The 23086-nt window shown below is 51.7% G+C and overlaps 2 protein-coding genes across 2 annotated transcripts; both read right to left on the bottom strand.

Moving 5' to 3' along the window:
* Positions 1-7657: 7657 nt before the first annotated feature.
* CD320 (CD320 molecule) lies at positions 7658-12393 on the bottom strand. Its single transcript, XM_047774715.1, has 6 exons — positions 12340-12393; positions 12031-12277; positions 9268-9393; positions 8654-8878; positions 8240-8374; positions 7658-8102 (listed from the first exon to the last, which is right to left on the bottom strand). The coding sequence occupies exons 1-6, from the start codon at positions 12391-12393 to the stop codon at positions 7963-7965; spliced, it is 927 nt and encodes a 308-aa protein (XP_047630671.1). The 3' UTR covers positions 7658-7962.
* Positions 12394-16178: 3785 nt separating this feature from the next.
* Positions 16179-23021, bottom strand: NDUFA7 (NADH:ubiquinone oxidoreductase subunit A7). Its single transcript, XM_047777277.1, has 4 exons — positions 22926-23021; positions 22425-22474; positions 18354-18503; positions 16179-16394 (listed from the first exon to the last, which is right to left on the bottom strand). The coding sequence occupies exons 1-4, from the start codon at positions 22974-22976 to the stop codon at positions 16304-16306; spliced, it is 342 nt and encodes a 113-aa protein (XP_047633233.1). The 5' UTR covers positions 22977-23021; the 3' UTR covers positions 16179-16303.
* Between the last annotated feature and the right edge of the window lie 65 nt (positions 23022-23086).

The following is a 23086-nucleotide window of genomic DNA, read 5'->3' as shown; positions in this document are numbered from 1 at the left end:
TCTGGTGTAGGCTGGCAGCTGTAGCTTCCATTAGACTCCTGGCCTGGGAACCTCCATATGCAGCCCTAAAAGCAAAAAAAAAAAAAGAGGAAACTCACTTTTTCTTTTTTTTTTTTTTTTTTTTTTGCTATTTCTTGGGCCGCTCCCGCAGCATATGGAGGTTCCCAGGCTAGGGGTTGAATCGGAGCTGTAGCCGCCAGCCTACGCCAGAGCCACAGCAACGCGGGATCCGAGCCGCATCTGCAACCTATACCACAGCTCACGGCAACGCCGGATCATTAACCCACTGAGCGAGGGCAGGGACCAAACCCGCAACCTCATGGTTCCTAGTCGGATTCGTTAACCACTGCGCCACAACGGGAACTCCAGGAAACTCAGTTTCATACATGCAGGAGTATGCCTAGATCTTAAAATGACCATGTCTGGGTAAAAACCTGCCAAACCAAAAAAAAAAAAAAAGTACATACTACTTGATTCTAGAAATGCAAGTAATCTAGCCTATCAGGAGCCAATTGGCAGTTGCTTGGGTAATGAGGAGGTGGGAGGCCAATAATTAAAAAGGGCCCAAGGAGGCTTTGGGGGAAGAACCTTGCAAGGATGATGCTCAATGAAAGAAACCAGACACCAAAGGCCACCTGTGGTATGACTCCATTTACGTGAAATATCCAAAACAACCCAGAGACAGAATGTGGTTCTGTGACTGCCAGGGGTGTGTGTTGGGGAGAGGAACAACCACTAGTAGGGAATGGGTTTCCTTTTGGGAGGATAAAAATGTCTAGCAACTAGACAGAGGTGACAGTTGAACAACACTACAAATGCACTCAATGCATCGTAGACTTTAAAATGGTTTAATGGTGGAGTTGCCGTCGTGGTGCAGTGGTTAACGAATCCGACTAGGAACCATGAGGTTGCAGGTTCGATCCCTGCCCTTGCTCAGTAGGTTAAGGATCTGGCGTTGCCGTGAGCTGTGGTGTAGGTCGCAGACGCGGTTCAGATCCTGCATTGCTGTGGCTCTGACGTAGGCTGGCAGCTACAGCTCCAATTCGACCCCTAGCCTGGGAACCCCCATATGCCATGGGAGCGGCCCAAGAAATGGCGAAAAGACAAAAAAAAAAAAAAAAGAAAAAAGAAAATATCTGAAGGATACTTTTTTTCCCAAGTATGGGATTTATGTTTTGTTTTTTGAGGAAGAACAAACCAGTTCCACACTAATACAAGTTAACACAAGTGTTATTTCAGAAGAAACTGAACCTACACATTGCTGTAATTAAGCCAGTTTGGTAAAAATCCAAACTGAAAAACATAGTCTAACTTAAGCCAGAAGCTTTCAAGTAGATAAATCACTTCTTTAAAAAGGGATCTTGGAGTTCCTGTCGTGGCGCAGTAGTTAACGAATCTGACTAGGAACCATGAGGTTGCAGGTTCAGTCCCTGGCCTTGCTCAGTGGGTTAAGGATCTGGCGTTGCAGTGAGCTGTGGTATAGGTCACAGACTCGGCTTGGATCCTGAGTTGCTGTGGCTCTGGTGTAGGCCGGTGGCTACAGCTCCGATTGGACCCCTAGCCTGGGAACCTCCATATGCCGCGGGAGCAGCCCAAGAAATAGCAAAAAGACTAAATAAATAAATAAATAAATAAATAAAATAAAAAGGGATCTTGGAGTTCCCGTCGTGGCGCAGTGGTTAACGAATCCGACTAGGAACCATGAGGTTGTGGATTCGGTCCCTGCCCTTGCTCAGTGGGTTAACGATCCGGTGTTGCCGTGAGCTGTGGTGTAGGTTGCAGACGCGGCTTGGATCCCGTGTTGCTGTGGCTCTGGCGTAGGCCAGTGGCTACAGATCTGATTAGACCCTTAGCTTGGGAACCTCCATATGCCGCGGGAGCGGCCCAAGAAATAGCAAAAAAAAAAAAAAAAAAAAGACAAAAAATAAATAAATAAAAAGGGATCTTGGAGTTCCTGTCGTGGCGCAGTGGTTAACGAATCCGACTAGGAACCATGAGGTTGCAGGTTCGATCCCTGGCCTTGCTCAGTGGGTTAAGGGTCCGGCGTTGCCGTGAGCTGTGGTATAGGTCGCAAACTCGGCTTGGCTCCTGAGTTGCTGTGGCTCTGGCGTAGGCCGGCAGCAAAAGCTCCAATTCAACCCCTAGACTGGGAACCTCCATATGCCGCGGGAGCAGCCCTAGATAAGGCAAAAAGACAAACAAATTAAATTAAAATTAGGAGTTCCCGTCGTGGCTCAGTGGTTAACGAATCCGACTAGGAACCATAAAGTTGTGGGTTCGGTCCCTGCCCTTGCTCAGTGGGTTAGGGATCTGGTGTTGCCGTGAGCTGTGGTGTAGGTCGCAGATGCAGCTCAGATCACACGTTGCTGTGGCCCTGGTATAGACTGGTGGCTATGGCTCCGATTAGACCCCTAGCCTGGGAACATCCATATGCCGCGGGAGCGGCCCAAGAAATGGCAAAAAGACCCAAAAAATTAATTAATTAAAATTAAATAAAAATAAAATAAAAAGTTTAATGGTAGGAGTCTCCTGGTGGCTTGGTGGGTTAAGGATCCAGTGTGGTCACTGCTGTGGCTCAGGTTCAATCCCTGGCTGGGGAACTACCACATACTGTGGGTGGGACAAAAATAAAATAATTTTAAAAAGTTTTTTTAATGGCTACACCCACGGCATATGGAGGTTTCCAGGCTAGGGATTAAATAAGAGCTGCAGCTTCTACCTACACAGCAGCTGCAGCAATGCCAGATCCTTTGACCCACTGCAGTAGGCGGGGATCAAATCCATGCCTCCCCACCAACATGAGCCACTGCAGTAGAATTCTTAACCCACTGTGCTACAGCGGGAACTCCAAATAAAATAAATTTTGGTTTTGCTTTTTTAAATTAAAAATAAATAAATAAAATGGTTAATGGTTAATTTTCTGTTATGTGAGTTTTTCCCCAAGTAAAAAAAAAAAATGGTAAGAGCTGGATAAAGATACATCCACATTCACATCCACACCCTCCATCCCACCTCTCCATCTTCACCACTGCCGCCCCCACCCCCACCCCACCCCTTCATCCCCTCCCTTTTCAGGCCCATCAGAATTTCACCAGATGCTGGGACCCGTGCCCACTCATCCATGTCCCCCAAATATCCCTCCCTTTCTAACCTGGACCCTCCCTGGAGTTTCCTAGAAACGAGGAAGGACAAAGGACCAGATGGGTGGCTGGCAGCACAGAATGACCCTGCCTGAGGGAACAAAGGCAGCTGAAACCCTGGCTGGATCATGCGTGATGGACTTGGACTTGTACCTGTTGATGCCCCAGTGCACAGAGGACAAAGCTGCTCAGAGCTAGTCAGCGGGCTCTGCCCTGACGGCCTGCCCATTTTCCTCTGCCCCCTTGCTGGCCCCAATGAGCCAGACTTCCCTGGTGCTCCTGCCCTTGTGTGGTCCCCCGCCCCCGCCCCCTATACACATCTGGGACTCCGCTCAACCAACAGAGTGCAGCAGGAAGTGATGCTGGCCCAGTTTGGGGCCTGAGCTCTAGAAGTTCTGGTGGTTCTACACTCTGGGGACCCCTGAGGCATCAAGAAAGGAATATGGCCGTCCTGCCCAGGGGGGCCATGTGGAAAGGCCATCCAGAGAGGCCACCTAGCAAGGGAGAGGCCCAGCTAGCCCAAGCCCCCCCGCCAGGTACCAGACTCGACATTGGTGCTCTCTAGCCAGCTCAGCCCCCGGAAGCCAGGTGCCACCATTCATAGGGAAAAAAGAGCCTCCAGTCAGGTCAGTCAACCTGGAACCACAAGAGGGAATGTGACAGTGGTTGTTTGAAGCACGGAGGCCCACGGTGGGTTGTGCCACTGATCAGTAAGAGCCCAAGTGAAGCCCCAGGAAGATCCAAATCCTAAACCCCAGCTCAGGTGGCGTGTGACACCTGTGGCTGGCCTTGCACCTTCTGACATGCCCCCCCAGCTGCTAGCGGAGGACCACACCTGAGTTCCTTGTGGCACAGCAGCTTAAGGATCCAGCGTTGTCACTGCAGCAGCTTGGGTCGCTGCTATATCTCAGGTTCTATCCCAGGCCCGGGAACTTCCACGTACTGCAGGTGAGGCCAAAAAAAAAAAAAATCTAAAAATAAGAAAATTGTGAGTTCTTGTTGTGGCTCAGCAGTAATGAATCTGACTAGTAACCATGAGGATGCAGGTTTGATCCCTGACCTTGCTCAGTGGGTTAAAGATCCAATGTTGCTGTGAGCTGTGGTGTACATTGCAGATGCAGCTCGGATCCCATGTTGCTGTGGCTGTGGCGCAGGCTGGCAGCTGTAGCTCTGATTCGACCCCTAGCCTGAGAACTTCCAAAAAGAAAAAGAAAAAAGGAATAGTGCTAAGAACAACAAAATCCTCCTCTCTGGGGTAACTCCTTCCTGCTAACTAGAGGAAGCCCACCAGGTTCCGGTTCTGAAGCAGGAAACCTCCACCCAGCTTGGGAGGCCTCATCCCCCAGGAGGCTCACACCCTCTTCTCCACTGTTGGTCAAGGTCCCCACCCTCATCCTGGCTGCTGCCCACCTCCCAAGCCACCACCACTGCCCAAAAGAGAACTCAGACCCCAACATGCTGCCTGAGGCCAGGACTCCAAACCCCACCTCAAGCCTCTTCCCCCATGGAGGCAAGATGCTAAAGCCAAACTTTCCTACCTCCAGGAGGCTGGATTCTCTCCCAGCATCTTGTCATCAGGGGCCACCTTTCTGCTGGGATGTTGGAGCTCCCAGATGCTGTGTGGGACTCTGGGTGTTCCCCTGCACTGGGCTGCATGGGCCCAGCTGGTGGCAGACACCCAGTCCACTTCCAAGGAGTCAGGGAGGTTACTGCCCCACAGGGTGGTTTCCAGGGCCCTGGCCACCCCATTAGGAGATGAAGAAAACAAGGGTCAGAGAAGACCCCTGTTGTCATCCAGCAGCTAGGGTGTATGTTAACTACACTTTCTGTATTCTTTTGTGTGTGTGTGTCTTTTGTCTTTTTAGCACCACACTCGTGGCATACGGAGGTTCCCACGCTAGGGGTCAAAGAGGAGTTGTAGCTGTAGCTGCCAGTCTAGGCCACAGCCACGCCAACATGGGATACAAGCGTGTCTGCAACCTACACCACAGATCATGGCAATGCCAGATCCTTAATCCACTGAGCAAGGCCAGATCAAACGTGCATCCTCATGGATGCCAGTCAGATTCGTTTCCGATGAGCTAGGACAGGAACTCCACTTTCTGTATTCTTGATGCCCTGGCATCTGAGGCCTCGCTGACCAGGGACAACCGGCCCCTCCAGGGATTAGCTAGTTCCTGGAGATGACAAACAACCCACCAGAGAGTGTGGCTCGCCAATACAAACCACCAAGTCCAGAGCCATTGTATTCCTGTTCCCATCACTCCCAGGGCCAGTGCAGTGTAAGTGCCTGAAATTAAGCTCTTTTTTTTTTTTTGGCCATACCCAACCAAGACATGCAGAAGTTCCCAGGCCAGGGATCGAACCCTTGCCACAAGAGTGGCCCGAGCCACAGCAGTGTAAACGCCAGATCCTTAACCTGTTGAACCGCAAAGGAACTCCCTGAAGTTAAGCTTTTGATTTTTGATGTCCATGAATAAACACATCGCCAGCTGCACCACAAAGCCACTAGCAACCCAACCTACCTGGTTAGTAGGTGCCTCTACCCACGAAGGTCTCCCTTTCAGAGACCCTGGGTAACCTGGATAACTGACCCCCCTTGAGTGACACCCCACCCCCTTTCCCTGCCGGAGTCCACATTCTGCCTCTTTTCTTTCTTTTTTGCCTGCCCCTCGGCCTATGGAACTCTCTGGCCAGGGATCAGATCCCAGCTACAGCTACGACCCACGCTGGAGCCCTAACCCTCTGTTGTGGGGCCAGGGATCGAACCCACAGCCCAGAGCTCCAGAGATGCCACCGATCCCATTGCCCCACAGGGGGAACTCCCTCATTCCTGCTGCGAGTTCACCAAGAGAGTGAACTCAGGCCTCCCACCTGCGGACCCTACTAAAGACAGAGCCCCAGGCCATCTCTCTCACTACAGGATCTTGCCAGTGGCCCTGAGGCAGTGGGGGGAGACTGTCAAGTACCTTCCAGGACCTGTGAGTAACAAATCTTGTTCCTCAAAGTTCCCTGACGGCTTTTCCCAAAGTGTGACTTTAAGAACCACAAAGGGAGTTCCCATTGTGGCGCAGTGGTTAACGAATCTGACTAGAAACCATGAGGTGGCAGGTTCGATCCCTGGCCTTGCTCAGTGGGTTAAGGATCCAGTGTTACCGTGACCTGTGGTGTAGGTTGCAGACTCGGCTTGGATCCTGTGTTGCTGTGGTTCTGTTGCTGTAGGCCGGTGGCTATAGTTCCAATTAGACCCCTAGCCTGGGAACCTCTATATGCCACAGGAGCGGCCCTAGAAAAGGCAAAAAGACAAAAAAAAAAAAAAAGACCCACAAGGGCTGGGCCAGCCCCCTCACTGGCTCTGGTTAGGGAAATGTTCAGCAGGGGCCTTGCCACAAGTACGAACATAGGTGAGGGCCCCAGGCCTTGCTCTCTGATGGCGACGCTAAGATGTACACAACAGTCGGTGCCCTCGGAAATTATTCAAACTCGCCAATTGCCAGCCTGTTTACACTGCCTCACCCGTTCCTTCTGGTGGAAACAATAAAAGCTCCTGCCCACATTGTTCCCTCCTGCCTCTGCCTCCTGATTCACTCTGGTGATTTCCCATGTGGCTCCACATGGCCTGTTATGACCCCTCTACTTGGCACCTGTAACAAACTGTCTTTTTTTTTTTTTTTTGTCTTTTTGCTATTTCTTTGGGCCGCTCCCGCGGCATATGGAGGTTCCCAGGCTAGGGGTCAAATCGGAGCTGTAGCCACGGGCCTACGCCAGAGCCACAGCAACGCGGGATCCGAGCCGCGTCTGTAACCTACACCACAGCTACGGCAACGCTGGATCGTTAACCCACTGAGCAAGGGCAGGGACCGAACCCGCAACCTCATGGTTCCTAGTCGGATTCGTTAACCACTGCGCCACGACGGGAACTCCTGCAGTTCAATTCTTAACTCACTATGCCCCAGCGGGAACTCCACAAAGTGCCTTTTCAATAGCAGTCACCTGATCTGTTGACCTGAGTAACAATAAAGCCTAGTTTTTTCTTTTCTTTTCTTTTTTCTTCTTTTGGGGGGCCATGCCTATGGCAGGCCAAAGTTCCCAGGCCAGGGATCAAACCTGTTCCACAACAGCAAGTGACAAGGCCAGATTCTTAACCACTGGGCCACCAGGGAACTCCCAATAAAACCTACAGGTGGAAACAGGGTTGAGAGCAACCTGGAACCATCTCAAAGAGAAGCCAGGACAGAGCGGGGTCCCCCAGCCCAGGACTCTGGGAGGCACTGCCCAAGGTCTGTTCCTCTTTGCAGAAGGCTGCAGAGAATGTGGACTGACCTGCCACCCTGGCCCCACTGTCCCCTGTTCTGGATCCCAGGAAGTCAGGGGTAGAGTGGCTGAGTGGGTGCCCTGGGCTGGATCCCAGACTCCCACGCTGTCTAGGCTAGATGCTCCCTTACGGAGGAGGGACTGCAGCAGAGCCCCCAGGCTGCCCAGAGGCAGAAGGAAACAGAGGCCCAGAGGCAGGACAGAGGATGTGAAAGCAACTTTAATCACCACCCTCAGGCGGGGGCTGCAGTAGTATCTGAGCAGCGGGGTTACCCTGGGAGTGACCTGGGGCCAGCCCCTCGGTTCCAGCTCTGGCACGTTTCCCATCCAGGTTCCTGGCATCCAGGGGAGGGTCCCAGCCTCCAGGGCCCCATCTTCAGGAGCTCAGGTGCTCAGTGCTGCTGTGTAGAAGAATCCAGGTCTGGGGGCTACTGTGCCCACAGTCATGTGCATGTCCCCATACCTGCCATACTCAGGGACCATGCGATGTGACAGCAATGGCTCATCCTCAGAGCACCGAGGCCGTCTTCTCTGACTGCAGAGACCCCTTTAGGGCCACCAGCAGCCCCAGCGGGGACAGGCGTCCCTGGGCACAGAATCGTGACAACACGAAGAAGATGGTGATGGCCAGACCTACACTGAGCACCACTGTGGGGGACAGAGACAGGAGTGGGTAAGGGGGTGGCAGGAGATCCCACACCCACCAGGATCCTAACACCCTGCAAAGGGGGGTCTGCAGCCTGTCTGCTCCCAGCCCCAGGCGTGGGACGGCCTGTTCATCTTACCAGCAGCTGCGATAACCCCATAAGCACTTCGGTTTCCAGACTGAACTGAGTCCTGGTCATCGACAGAGGTGACTGTGGCATTGCCCACAGGGGTTCCCATGGATGTGGCACCCCCTTCCTGGACAGTCTTGGTTCCTGCAAGAAGTCCAGGCAATCAGTAGCTGGGGAGGGGGCACCTGGGGCGGGGAAGGATGAAGGATGGTCCCAGTGCCCAAGGGTGTCCTTGTGGCTCCCCTCCATCCCAAACTGAGTGAGGTTGCTCAGCACTGTTGCCGGAGTACCCTCGTGCAGCCCCCGGGCAGACCCACGTGTCCACACCCTCAGCCTCATCATATACACCTCATCATATACAAGGTGAGGTGTCAGGCATCCTTGTCTACCCACCAACCCTTGCCACCCCCCACTAGCACACACCACAGCCAAGCTCATCGCTGTAGTCCGAACAGTCTGGGTGACCATCACAGAGCCACGTGATTGGGATACAGGAATTCTCCGGCAGGCAGTAAACCTCCCCCTCCTGGCAGGGCTGGTGCTGGCAGTTCTCATTAACACCTTCAGGGCAGTCATGGATGCTGTCACAAGGGCAGGGTCTGCCAATGGGTGGCGGGCACTGCCCATCCTGGGCGCATGGCTCAATACCTGGGGTACAAAGTCAGTCAGGTCCCAAACACCCACCCAAGAGGGACCAGGTACTCCCCAACGCCCAGCCCCTGTAAGCCCCACCTTCCAAAAGCAATTGACCATATAAGGCCCGCCCCTCCTACAGGCCCCACCCCCTGCTTCTATTAGCTCCACCTTCCAAGGACTCACCTTCTGGCAAGCCCTTCCTCCCAAGACGGCACTAACTCCACCTAACTACAAACCCACTCCTTAACCCAAAGACCCAGACCAGTGTCCTTGCAGGCCTCCCCGCCACTCTCAGGCCCCATTCAGTGAGCCCAGCCCCAAAGCCACACCCCTTCTACAAGCACCTCCTCTATATGGCCCCTCCCCCATTGCAAGCCCTGCCCCCAGGCTGTGGCCCTCACCGCATTCCACCTCATCACTGCCATCAGGACAATCCTTGTCAACATCGCAGCGCCATTTGAGGGGCACGCAGAGACCACTGGTCCGGCACTGGAAATTGGTGGGCGCGCACGAGCCTGCACTGGGGTCTAAGAGATGCACACAGGTGAGGCCTGGGAGGTCTGGAGCACATTGGGATGTACACTGGTGGTCACCCTCTGCTAAGTATGTACTGGGTGTCAGGCCTGAACAGTTCGCCGCAGCCTCACCAAGAGCCTGACTGAGGAGATTCTACTGCCATGGCCCTTCTACAGAAGATGCTTAGAGATGTGAGGCCCGAGGCTACAAGCTAGTGGCAGAGTCAGGGTTCAAACCCTGGTCTCAATGACCCCAGAGTCTTTACCTGGCTCCACATGGCCAGATGGTCTCCCTAAGAGTCTTTTCAAGCTCCATGGTTAAACAGACTGGGGAAGGGGCCTACGCAGGCCCACGGTCAGGGTCAGAAGGGCCCATTATGTGCCAGCTGCTCACCAAAGGGGGAAACTGTGGCCTTAGATAGAGGACCTGCTTAGTCACCTCTAACTTCCTCCCAAACCTGGCCACTTTCCCCCATCCCAAATGTGCCCCCTCCTCCCCAGATTCCCCACCCCCATCTCCACACAGACACCAGAGACCTCTCAGAGTCCCACCATTCGGTCACTAATCCCTTGCTTCCCCTTTGCTCAAAACTGTCCCTTGGTCCCCTGACCTTCTCACAACCAAATCTTCCATCCTCTGTGTCACTTGCAACGCCTGGCCAGCCTTGAACCCTTCCTGGATCTCGCCTCCTCCCACGTTCCTCCTCTTCATCAAGCTCCCTCTGACCTGGTCTCCTTGCTGCCTCTGTAAGGGGCCTGGTTTGTTTCCACCACAATTTTCCCCCATGCTATTCCTGGGTCCAGGACCCCCTTTCCTCCCTCTTCCCTGCACCTTATGATTTCCTCCTCAGATTTCACGTCTCAGCTTATTTCCTGGGAGGGGTCTCACGCTTCAGACCCCTGAAGCTTGGCCTCCCACTTAGAACAATGGTCCTTGAACTGGTACCCTTGTAGACGGGACACTTAGTGGTGGTCAGGGCCATGACTTTTGACGGTAAGCCTGGGGCCATGTCTAATGATAAGTGGACACAGGTCACACAACAGTCTGGGCTGAGTCCAGCTGACACCCGAGCCTTCCTGGACACCCAGCAGAAGGAGCACAGAAGGGCCTGGAAGCTGGGCCAGCAGCCGAGAGTCTGAGGGACAGAGGAAGGGAGTGGCTTTTATGGCTTCCCCCTGGGTACAACAGGGCGGGTGGCAGAAAACTGGCATGGACCCAGCCTAGCCCCCCTCCATTTGATCCTGGTCATTTGACCCTTCAACCTTTTTCCCATTTTTTAGAGCCACACCCACAGCACATGGAAGTTCCCAGGCTAGGGGTCAAGTTGGAGCTGCAACTACTGGCCTACACCACAACCACAGCAATGCAGGATCCAAGCCACATCTGCAACCTACACAGCAGCTTGAGGCAACGCCAGATCCTTAACCTTCTGTGCGAGGCCAAGGATTGAACCAGAGTCCTCATAGGTACTAACCTGCTGAGCCACAACAGGAACTCTGACCCTTCCACTTTTACTCATGGGGGCCTGTGTCTCCAAGCCCCCCGCCCCTCACAGCCAGCCCTTCTGCAGGCCAGCCTCCAGGCCTTACTGTACCTGTGGAGTGACCTGGAGCCGACTTCCTTCCCTGCCCATGGGAGTCTGGCAGCCTATGGGTGCAGGCAGCTTCCTTGCCAGGCCTAGCCACTCCGCTTGGCAACCCCTGACCTCCTTCCCTGACCTGCTGGACTGTGTGTCCTTCTGTAAATCAGGAAGCAAAGCAGACCCGACCGCATGGGAATGCAGTTTGGAGCAACGAGGGATTGGCCCTCCCAGCCTCAGTTTCCTCACCTGTAAAAGGGGCACGCTAGGAGTCCCTACCTCAGCACCCTGAAGAGAAGACACTGCTTGTGTGTAGAGTTTGGTACTTGGTTAATGTAAGTCCTGATCATTGAAAGAATCAGGAACATTTAGCCTCGGATGGGAGCTTTGGACTGAGATAGCGAACCAGAAAAGATAGGATCCCATGGAGAAGCGGGTGTGTGAATCTGAGTTCACAGATGAAAATCAGGGGCACCTGTGAGCACAGGGTGGTCACATTAACCTGCCTGGTTGCCTCTGGGAATCTCCGAGAGGGCGACCAACTTAAGCCAGGGTGAACGTGCCAAAGACCTGGGGTCGCAGGGAGGGAGGGAGACTTTTCTTTCTCTAAGACCGGAGAAGGAAAATGCAGAGACTGCGAGGGCAGGAGACTGTCGCTGAGAAAATTCAGCCATATGGCCCCGGGCCGCTGGGGTCAGGGTGTGGAAGGTGAAGCTACAGCAGGAGGCGCCAGGTTGGAGTCTGACAACCAGAGCCTGCAACAAACTTTCCTGCCCAAGCTGGGGTGAAGGGTGTCTTGAAGGTGACAATGGAGCACGACCAGCATAGCAGGTATAGGGTATAAGCGGGAACGAAACAGGATAGTCGAAGACAGGCAGAGCAACCCAGGCGGAGGGTCCCGCATTGGGGAAGGCGCCCCTAGAGCCACGTGCGCGGGGGGGCGGGGGGGGCGGGGGGAGCGCCTCGGAGAGATATGCGGCGGAGCCAATGGTGAGGCGCTGCTGGCGGACGGGGGCGGACCTAGAGCTGCCTGAGTGGAGGGCGCGTGGGCTACACTGAGATCACTCACCTGGGTCCTCCGTCAAGGACCTGGTTGGGGTCGAGGTCGGGGTGGCTTCCAGGCCGAGCCCGAAGGCAAGCAGCAGCCGCAGCGCCAAACCCAGGGCCGCTGTACGCAACGCTCTGCCCGGCGCCATCAAACCACCTAACACATCACCCAGCCCAGCGCCCGGCTCTGGCCGAGCGTAGCCTGAGGGATCTTTCTTATCCCCCAAACGCTTGCGCACAGGCCTGGGGGCGGGGCCCACGGCCACTTGCTATGGTTACCGTAAATGTCCGAATACGAGGAGATATTCGATTTGAGACTTCCACTTTTCACATTGACGAGGTATATCGAAAGATATGGTGAAATTAAAAACTTCTGGAGATGCATGCGAACTTACATCGACAAGTATTGTTTACTTACAATATTTAAGGTTCTATATCCATCCTATACCAAATGTTTCTGATTACCCTATTTAATATGGCAGACACTCCCCTCAGGCACGCCTCATCCCCACCCTCCTCCTGCTTCTTTTGTTTTATATTATTATTATTATTACTATTATTACTATTGTTATTATTTTGCTTTTTAGGGCCGCACCTACAGCATATGTAGCTTCCCAGGCTAGGGGTAGAATAGGAGCTACAGCTGCTGGCCTATGCCACAGCCACAGCCACACAGGATCGGAGCACTTCAGCTCAAGTGAATGCGAGATCCTTAACCCACTGAGCCAGGGAGTGAACCTACAACCTTATGGTTAGTAGTCGGATTTGTTTCTGCTGCACCACAATGGGAACTCCTCCTATTTTTGTCCACCAACTTACTAAGTATTTTATTTACTTTGGTTTGTTTGATTCCCTGCTAGAACGGTGAGGCCCAGGAGGGCAGGAATGCTGTGTATTGTATCCTCAGTGCCTAAAACAGAGCTTGACTCATAGTAGGCTCTTAAATATTTGATGAATAGTGAATAAAATGTGGGTGCTTGGCTTTCTTCCTGAGTCCTCTGTCCTTGCACCTGGATGTTCTCACCAATGCTCACCACCTCATAATGTTACCAAAAGTGGGGTCCAGCCATTTTGGAGACCAGCAACCAGGTGGGGGAAAGGGGCAAGAACTAGTGTCCAAAGGCCAAATTCCCCCACTGACAGTGGGCAAGACCTTTTTTTTTTTTTTTTTTGTCTTTTTGCTATTTCTTTGGGCCGCTCCCGCAGCATATGAAGGTTCCCAGGCTAGGGGTCCAATCGGAGCTGTAGCCACCGGCCTACGCCAGAGCCACAGCAACGCAGGATCCGAGTCGCGTCTGCAACCTACACCACAGCTCACGGCAACGCCGGATCGTTAACCCACTGAGCAAGGGCAGGGACCGAACCCGCCACCTCATGGTTCCTAGTCGGATTCGTTAACCACTGCACCACGACGGGAACTCCACAGCAAGACCTTTTAAAGCAGTGTTTCAAGGGTGTATAGGCAGAGGGAGGGAGCTACAGGTAGAAACAATAGTTAGCTCTGACAGTCATCTTAAAATTGGTCATGAAGTGGTCAGCATCATTTAATTAAATACAGTTACCCTTCAGTTCTAGGGTTGGTTTGTTTCCTTTTTTTCTTTTGGCCGCATATGAGGCATGTGGAAGTTCCTGGGCCTGGATGGAACCCTCGGCAAGCAATGACCCAAGCCACTGCAGTGACAATGCCGGAGACTTAATCTACTGTGCCACAAGTTCCCATTTTTCCTAAAGCCAATTCTTGGCATCTTGGCAGCCTATGTTATGGCTACAGTCTGGTCATCATGTAAACTTCTTCCACCTGGTGGGGGTTTTAGTAGCCACAAAACAGCTCAAAGGATATGGTTCAAAATATGATCTCTAAGCCCTTGAGGAGACACTAAAGGCCTTTGACTTTATTTAATGACTAAACTATTATTATTTGGTCTTTGTTTTCCTTTGCTTCTGCATTTTCTCACTTCTCTGATTAAAGTTATTCTTTGGGAATTCCCATTGTGATTCAGCAGGTTAAGAACCTGACTAGTATCCATGAGGATGCAGGTTCGATCCCTGTCCTCGTTCAGTTGAGCTATGGTGTAGGTCACAGACACAGCTCAGATCCTTAATTGCTGTGGCTGTGGTATAGGCCAGCATCTGCAGCTCTGATTTGACCCCTGGCCTGGGAATGTCCACATGCCCCAGGTGTGGCCCTAAAAATAAAAGCAAAAAAATAAAAACAAATAAAGTTATTCTTTGGCTAAAGGGTTTCTATAGATAAAAGGTAAGAGGTGTTCCTGTCTCGGCACAGCAGAAACGAATCCGACTAGGAACCTACGAGGTTGCGGGTTCAATCCCTGGCCTCGCTCAGTGGGTTAAGGATCTGGCGTTGAGGTGAGCTGTGGTATAGGTCAGCAGTTGAGCTCTGATTGGACCCCCCGGCCTGGGAACCTCCATATGCTGTGGGTGCAGCCTTAAAAAGCACCCCCTCCAAAAAAAAGGTGAGAGGAGAAGATGGGGGTAGGGGAGAAGGATCATAAGGCCCTGCTCCCTTTAAATAATTCTCATAGACTACTCATAGGAAGGTGAGTCTTACACTTTACTTTAGGAACAAGTAAAACAAAAGCAGCCTGGGTTTTCTCTTCTCCCATGCTCACCCCTTAGGCACATAAAATACAATTTCTGCAGGGTTTTCGATGCAATTGGCTGCTCTGTATTTTGTTGTTGTTTTTGCCATTGCACAACATGGCATGCTTTCTATTCGAAAATGTTGGCGATTACAGCTGCTTTGTTATATATATATATATATATATATACACACACACACACACACACACAGGTATTCATGATAATCTCCAGTTCTCCAGGAGAAATTGGGTAAGAGGCAAAAGTGCCCTGGTGCAAAGGCAGATGGAAAGAGCAGCAAATACAACTGCCTGCAGGAGGGGAGGGGAGGGAAAGGGAAGGAGAGGAGGCTGCTTGGTGAGGTTGGCACCTGAGGTTAAGGGAGGAAAGTTGAAGAAGCTGTAGATTTACATAGCAGCTGACAGTGTGTAGCAGACTCACCAGCAGCTGGGTTCAGAGCCAGCTCTGTGAGCCTGAAAGAGTACTTGGTCTTGCCACACCTTGGTTCTTCTGTCCAGGGCAAAAGGGTTTAACAACAGCTAGGACTTCACAGGATTGCTCTGGGAAAGAGCTGAGATCACAGCTATAATGCATGGCACACAGGAAGAGCTCAGGAGATGTCAGATGTCTTTCCTTCTGCACTTCAGTGTCAAATTTCAAGCCTGTGTCATAAAACTTTTGGGGGATTGGGTGGGGGAGAGCTTATAAACAACAAACATTTATTTTCTCACAGTCCTGGAAACTAGAAAGTCCAAGATCATGATGCCAGCAGATGTGGTGTCTGGTGAGGACCCGCTTGGAGTCCCCTTTGTGGCTCTGACATAGTGTCTGTGAGGATGTGAGTTTGATCCCTGGCCTTGCTCAAAGGGTTGCAAATCCAGCGTTGCTACAGCTTGTGTTAGATGTGGACCAGATCTGGTGGTGACCATGGTGTAGGCCGGCAGCTGTACCTCTGATCTGACCCATAGCCCGAGAACTTCCATATGCCACAGGTGTGCTGTAAAAAGGAAAAGATAAAAAAGGAACTGATTCCTCATTGACAACCATCATTTCACTGCAACTTCACTTGCCAGAAGGGGGCTGGGTCGTAACACTTGATTCAGGAATTTTTTTTTTTTTTTTTGGCTTTTCAGGGCCCCACCCCAGCATATGGAAGTTCCTAGGCTAGAGGTTGAATCAGAGCTACAGCTGCTGACCCATACCACAGCTCACTGCAACACCCAATCCTTAACCCACCGAGTGGGGCCAGGGATCACACCTACATCCTCATGGACACTAATAGCGTTCTTAACCTGCTGAGCCACAAGAGGAACCTTGCCCATCTGTCCTTTTATAGTCAGTGCCCCCCAAGCACCCAGAGGTTCTGGAACCCACTCCACCACTCTCAGGGATAGAGCCAAGCCCTCGAGGAAGGGATGGTGACACCTCTGTGCCCAGTGACAGCATGTCACCCTGAGCTCAAGAACCACAACCCTCCCCTGCTCCTGGAGCTTGCGATTAAGAGACTCAGCATCAATTTCACCCTGAAGTCCAAGCCATGCGTCCCTTCAAAAGTAAAATCAGAAGCTATACTGGAGAGCACAATATATATATTTTTATAAATTAGGTCACATTCTCCCCGGAGGGAATCCAAGGAGTCCAAGTAGTGAGAAGCACTCTGGTGGCCCTGAGGGCTTAGCCAGGTGCTCCAGGGCAGTTCACAGGTATGGCTGATCCTTGGACAACTCCCACCTCTTTATGGGAGGAGCCGGCGTCACAGCTTTCTTCTCAGTCTCTGCTACAGCTGAGCTGGAAGATGCAAAAAGACCTGAGTTAGGTCCAGGTTTCCAGAGAACAGTGTGGAAGACGCTGAGGGAGACCCAGCCCCCTGCCCACAGCAGGACCACATCTGCTGAAACCACGGATCTGGAGGCCCAAGTGCAGGGTTGTTACAGAATGCCCAGACCCCCATTCAGCCTGCTCTGGCTCCTGGGCCCAGAACAAGGGAGAATAGCAGGGCTCCTCCTCCAGCACCCCTTCCCACTCACACCCAACCCCAGCCGCCCCAGAAGAGGACACTGGCAAAAGAGCCAAGCAATCAGGAGACACATGTCCTCTGCTTCCTTCTTCCCTCAGGTACTGAGCACCTGCTACGTGGCAGGCACTGTGCACTGTATGGCATTAGGCACAGTGCTAATGAGATCAGGCCCCACCATCCTCAGTCTAATCGGACTGGGTCAATATGCAATTAAAAAAATATGCCCTTTGTCCCAGGGTTGGCCCAGGGTGAGCCCCAAGGAGACACTGTACCAGCAAATCCCAGGCAGGTGCCCAACCTGTTTCCCGGGGCCTAAGGCCTGCACACACTGTAAGCAAGACAGGAGAAAAGAGAGTTCCCGTTGTGGCTCAGCGGTAATGAACCGCAGTAGTATCCATGAGGTGGCGCATTCCATCCCTGGCCCTGTTCAATGGGTTAAGGATCCAGCGTTGCTGTGGCTGTGGTGTAGGCTGGCAGCTACAGCTCCAATTTGACCCCTAGCCTGGGAACTTCCATGTGCAGGGGTTCCAGGCCCTCCCATCCTCCCAGGAGCCTGAAAGAGGCGGAAGAAGCAGAAGGCAAGCCTCCCGAGGAAATGCAGACATCCTGGGGTGGGTAGGGGAGCATGGGGGAGTAGGGCAGCTTGCCACAGTGTGAGGCTGGACTCTGGTGACTCTGAAGACAGCAACCTGGACGGCTGACCGAGTTCTAACCACACAGCTGACCCAGCCCCATCACCTGATAGATCTCGTCACACTGCAAGCCCACCAGTCCCATCTTACAGATGAAGAAGCTGAGGCTCGAGAAGGCCAACAGACTGCCCAAGCCCACACAGTGAATCAGCTGTAGAGCCCAGACACCACTGGGGGGCTGGACAAACTGGTTTGAAACTGTGCTACTCAGTGGCTGTGTGATCCAGGCAGGTCACTTGGCCTCTCTGTCCCTCAATATCTTCTGCAACAGGGGCCATTACTGCCTAACTCAAGGAATTATTAAGAGGCAGATATGGCACTGACTTCATTCTAAGAGCTTACGAATATGAATTATGCGGATGACATGATGACTCTGCTATAGACTGCATGTTTGTGTTCCCTCCAAATCTGTATACGGACATCCTGCACCCCAATCCTACGACCCAAGGGGGAGGCGACTAAATAAATCATGAAGACAGAGCTGCCTGAGTGGGGTCAGTGCCCTTATAAGAGACCCTAGAGACCCCTTGCTCTTCCAGCATCTGAGGACTTGGCAAGATACCACCTATAAACTAGGAAAGGGCCCTCACCAGACACTGAATCTGCAGGCACCTTGATCTTGGACTTCCCAGCCTCCAGAACCTCAGAAACAATTTTCTGTTGTTTATAAGCCACCCACTCTATGGTAACTCTCTAAAGTAAATACCATTATTATTCCTATTTAATTAAGAAACAGTGCCTGAGCCAGGGACCAAAGTGGGCTTTGAGGAGCCTGAGGTTTATACAGTTCTCTAAGAGGAACACAAAACTATAAAAACAACAATGCCGAGACTTCCTCCAAGGCCCTGGAAGGGCCCTTGGAGCTTCCTCTTCTTTGCAGGAAACCCACCCCAGGGTGGGTGGGAATTCAAAGAGCTCTCAGATGAAAAGCCCCCAGCAGCACATTTCCTGCCACTGTTGACACTCAACAGACCTAGGACCTTGAAAAGCACACGCAAGAGAAAGGCCTGGTCGCAGGAGGGGCGTTGGTGTCCTTACCTCTCTGCTGGCTTGCCCGACGCCAGCACCTTCTGTGAGGACATGACAATGGAGGGCGGCATGGCTTCCCGGCGGCCATCGCGAGTGCAGTAGTAATTATTGGAGAGTTTGTGGCTGGGGCCCACGGGGAGCTTGGGAGGAGGCTGAGTTCTGAAGAAAAAGAACATGGGCACTGAAGCAAAGTGACAGTCATTCTCATTGCCTGGCTAGGCTGCAGCATGGGCCCGTGACCTCAGTCATGAAATGAGGGGTATCCCTGCTACAGGTCTATGGGTATATACCTAGGGAGGGGCCAGGACTCAGAAAGAGGGTTGGCCCCTGCATTGAAAGTGAAGGTGATGGACAGCAAGGCCTGGGCCTGCCGCCCCAACAGGTCCCTCACCTGCCCTAAATGTGGCAGGTAGGGAGGACCCTTTCATGAGGGCACGCCTCTTCTCACCCCGCCATGGCCCAGAGCTCGGCAGTTGGCCCCAATTCCACCTGCAAGTTCTCAGGAAATGAAGAGGCTGAAGTCTGGAACTCTCCTCACAACCTATCAAGGAGTCCTGGTCAGCAAACACCTGGGCAACAGCCCCAGACTTAGCTCATTCTGAGGAGCTTCATCCCCAAAGACCAGGCTATGAACCTCTGGGTTTCTAGTTATCTCCAGAACTTTCTGGAGACTTCTGCTGGGATCAAGGCTCATTACTCAAAAAGCACTAGGAGTTCCCGTTGTGGCTCGGCAATTAACGAACCCAACTAGGATCCATGAGGATGCAGGTTCGATCCCTGGCCTCGCTCAGTAGGTCAAGGATCGGGCATTGCCCTGAGCTGTGTAGGTCGCAGATGTGGCTCTGATCTGGCGTTGCCATGGCTGTGGTGTAGGCCAGCAGCTGTAGCTCCAATTGGACCCCTTGCCCGGTAACTTCCTATGCCGCAGGTTCTACCCTAAAAAGCAAAAAAAAAAAAAGGCACTTTATCTGAGGTCTCTGCTGCCACCTCGTGGCTGCTGTCGCCAGAGGGCGGGAACACAGCTCTGTCCTGGCTCAGGCTAAACCCTTGGGTCAATGTACAAAGTTTAAGGCCAGAAAATGAATGGCTAACCCCACTAACAACAACAAAAAAACCAGGAGATACCACTGTGGCACAACAGGGTCAGCAGCATTCTGGGATCGCTAGGATGCAGGTTTGATCCCCAGCCCAGCACAGTGGGTTAAGGATCTGGTGTTGCTGCAGCTGCAGCTCAGCATGCAACTGAGACTTAGGTAGCAACTGAGGCTTAGATCTGATCTCTGGCTCAGGAACTCCATATGCAGCTAGGTGGCCAAAAAAGGAAACAAAATAAAAAAATCACTAACAAAAGATGAGCTTCCATGGAAACCGGTGCAGTTAGGGAGGACAGAAAAGAGAAAAATCATAAAAAAAGATCAGGTTTCAATTCAACTGTGTTTTTGTTTTGTTTTGGGCTGCATCCATGGCATGGTGGAAGTTAGTTCCCGGGCCAGGGATCGTGCCCCCGCCACGGCAGCACCCAAGCCACTGCAGTGACAAGGCTGGATCCTTAACCTGCTGCGCCATAAGAGAACTCCCTTTTCAACTGTGTTTTTAACCAGCTTTCTTCTGATAACCACTTTGCCAGGATTTAAGTTTTTCTTAAAACAAGTGATAGTCATTGCATCAAAGAAAAAAAAAAACAGACAAAGTTTAAACGGATAAAAACTTAATATGAAAATATCAAAAGAAACGAAGGAAGGAAGGAAGGCGAGCAATATCCTGTGTTGAAGTTCGAATCTGCCTAACTCCTGGAGTGCAGAGACCATCCCTTTTAAAAACCAGTGGCTCAGTGGGTTAAGGACCCAATGTTGTCTCTCTGAGGATGCTGGTTAGATCCCTCACCCAGTGAGTTAAGGATCCAGCATTGCTGCAAGCTGTGGCATAGGTCACAGATGTGGCTCAGATCCTCTGTTGCTATGGCTGCACCATAAGCCTCAGCTGCAGCTATGATTCGACCCCTAGCCTGGGAACTTCTATATGCCCCAAGTGCAGCTGTATAAAGAAAAAGGAGGGAGTTCCCATTGTGGCTCAGCAGTAACAAACCCAACTAGTATCTAAGAGGGCACAGGTTCCATCCCCGGCCTCACTCAGTGGGTTAAAGATCTGCTGTTGCTGTGAGCCGTGGTGGAGGTTGCAGACTCAGCTCGGACCCCAAGAGTTGCCATGGCTGTGGTATAGGCCAACAGCTGTAGCTCAGATTTGACCCCTAGCTAGGGAACTTCCAAATGCCGCAGTTGTAGCCCTTGAGAGAGACAGACAGACAAACAGAAAGAAAAAGAAAGAAAGAAAGAGCCAGTGCCCCATGGAAAGGCCCAAATGAATCACTTGGGGGTGCTATTATCCTTAAAAAAGTTGAAAATTTTACAAAACCTGTTTTCTCAACCGGGCCACAAACTACCCTGCATAGAAAAACAATTTAAAACTTTCGATATCTGCCAGAATGGCCATCATCCAAAAGTCTACAAACAATAAGTGCTGGAGAGAGTGTGGAGAAAAAGGAACACTAGTACACTGTTGGTGGGATTGTAAATTGGTGCAACCACTGTGGAAAGCAGTATGAAGATGCCTCAGAAAACTAAACATAGAACTACCATTTGATCCAGCAATCCCACTCCTGGGCATCTACCCAGAGAAAACCACGACTCGCAAAGACACATGTACTCCGATGGTCATTGCAGCACTATTTACAATAGCCAAGACATGGAAACAACCTAAATGCCCATTGACGGAGGAGTGGATCAAGAAGATGTGGTACATATACACAATGGAATATTACTCAGCCATTAAAAGGAACGAAATACCAGCATTTTTTGCAACATGGATGGACCTAGAAACTATCATGCTAAGTGAAGTCAGTCATCCAATGAGCCATCAAATGCTTTCACTGACAGGTAGAATCTGAAAAAAAGGACAGACTGAACTTCTTTGCAGAACAGATGCTGACTCACAGACAATGAAAAACTTATGGTCTCCGGAGGAGACAGTTTGGGGGTGGGGGGATGTGCTTGGGCTGTGGGATGGAAATCCTGTGAAATCAGATTGTTATTGATCATTATACAACTACAGATGTGATTAATTCATTTGAGTAATTACAAAAATTAAAAAGAAAAAAAAATAATAAAACTTTCGATATCTGGAAGTAGTCACGACATGCAAAGATTCACAGATTTGGTTATTTTAATCCTATTGCTCTTCCCCTCATGCTAACCCTCTTCCACTGTGGCTCATAAACACTGCTACCCCCATTCCTCAGTTTTAGCCTCACTACCCTCTGTTCTACTCTGGCTTCTGGCTCTGTCAGGCTTCACGGCCTTGGCATTTCTGCTCCTTCAGCCCAGAATGTTTTTTAACTATCCTTCGGCATTTCTGGTGGCTCAAATGCCAACACCTGAGACCTTTCCTGACCACCTGACCTGAGGTAGCTACCACTCACCTTATTCATTTTGTCTTGTCTTCAGAGCATTCTAGAAAACTGTTTTGTTTTTGTTTTAACTTGGTGTGTTTATTTCCCTATGTTGTTTCTCCCTCTCCCTAGGATATGAGCTCCATGAAAGAAACCAGAAGAGCTTTTCTTGTTCACACTGATCTCCCCAAGGGCTGAGATTTGTAAATGCGGGTCTTGTAAATTTTGGACTCAAAATCAAAAGAGTTTCAAATCCAGACATTTCTGGGTTCTAATCCCCACTGTAACTTTCTGGTTTTCGAGTGATTTTAAGCTAATGACTTAATCCCTCCTAGACTCGAACATTCTCATCTGTAGCTTGGGGATGTTAACACCAAATAGCAGGACCACACTGAGGACTGCAAATCTCACTGATAATTCCTACTCAGAATCCACGCCCATTCTGGGTATTCCAAGAGTGGCATTCTCTGACATAGTCCAGCAAGATTAAAGGCACATCTCTCCTTCCATGAGCCGGCTATGGAGCTGGAGGCAGGATTTAGGCCCAGCGTTTCAGCGTCTAAAAGAACACGGGTTTTGTTTTTGATGGAGGAACGACAGGATTGGAGTCTGGGCAGCGAGCGGGGCTTGCTCACCGCTTGGAGATCTCCTGGTAACGCAGCTGCAGCTTCGCCTGTAAGTCTCGCTGTGGGAGAAAGAGAGGAAGCATATCAGCCTGCAGGGTACCCTAGAAAAGAAGAAGGCCGGCGAACAGGGGCAAGTCTAGAGCTGGACAAATAAAGGGAAGGCGGAAGATGGGCATTTGGCGACAAGGATGTGGGCCCTGAAAGTAAAGAGAAAAGGGGGAGCCGGGACCACAAGATCCAAGGCTAAAAAAATATAAGCCTAGGGAGGTCGCAGGAGTGAGTGAGATCCCAGCCAAGAGAAGGCCAAGGGCTGGGGGTGGAGGTGGGTGTGCCCCGGCTGAGGGCGTCACGAGTTAGGGGTTCCGGGCTGAGCGAGGGGTCCCGGCTTAGGGGAAACGGCACTAAATAGCCTCAGTCCCAGAGGTACTAGGAAAGAGGTGAGTAGCGAGAGCGGGTCCAGGGCGCACGGAACCCACAGTCCCCCAGGGCAGCCATTCCCGCCCCGCGCACCCCGGATGCCCAGTTCCGCAGCAACTGGATGACACGAGTAGCGGACGCCATCTTCCACCCGCGCTGAAGGGCGCCGGTGACGTCTCTACGCTAGGACTGCTGGGAACATGGCGTATGGCCTCGCGATAGCGAGAGTGGGCGGGGCCATGACGTCCTATAAA

Source organism: Phacochoerus africanus, chromosome 4 (assembly GCF_016906955.1).
Source record: "Phacochoerus africanus isolate WHEZ1 chromosome 4, ROS_Pafr_v1, whole genome shotgun sequence".
NCBI classification, from domain to species: Eukaryota; Metazoa; Chordata; class Mammalia; order Artiodactyla; family Suidae; genus Phacochoerus; species Phacochoerus africanus.
The sequence above is the reverse complement of the archived record's forward strand: the minus strand, read 5'-3'. Positions and strand labels throughout refer to the sequence as shown.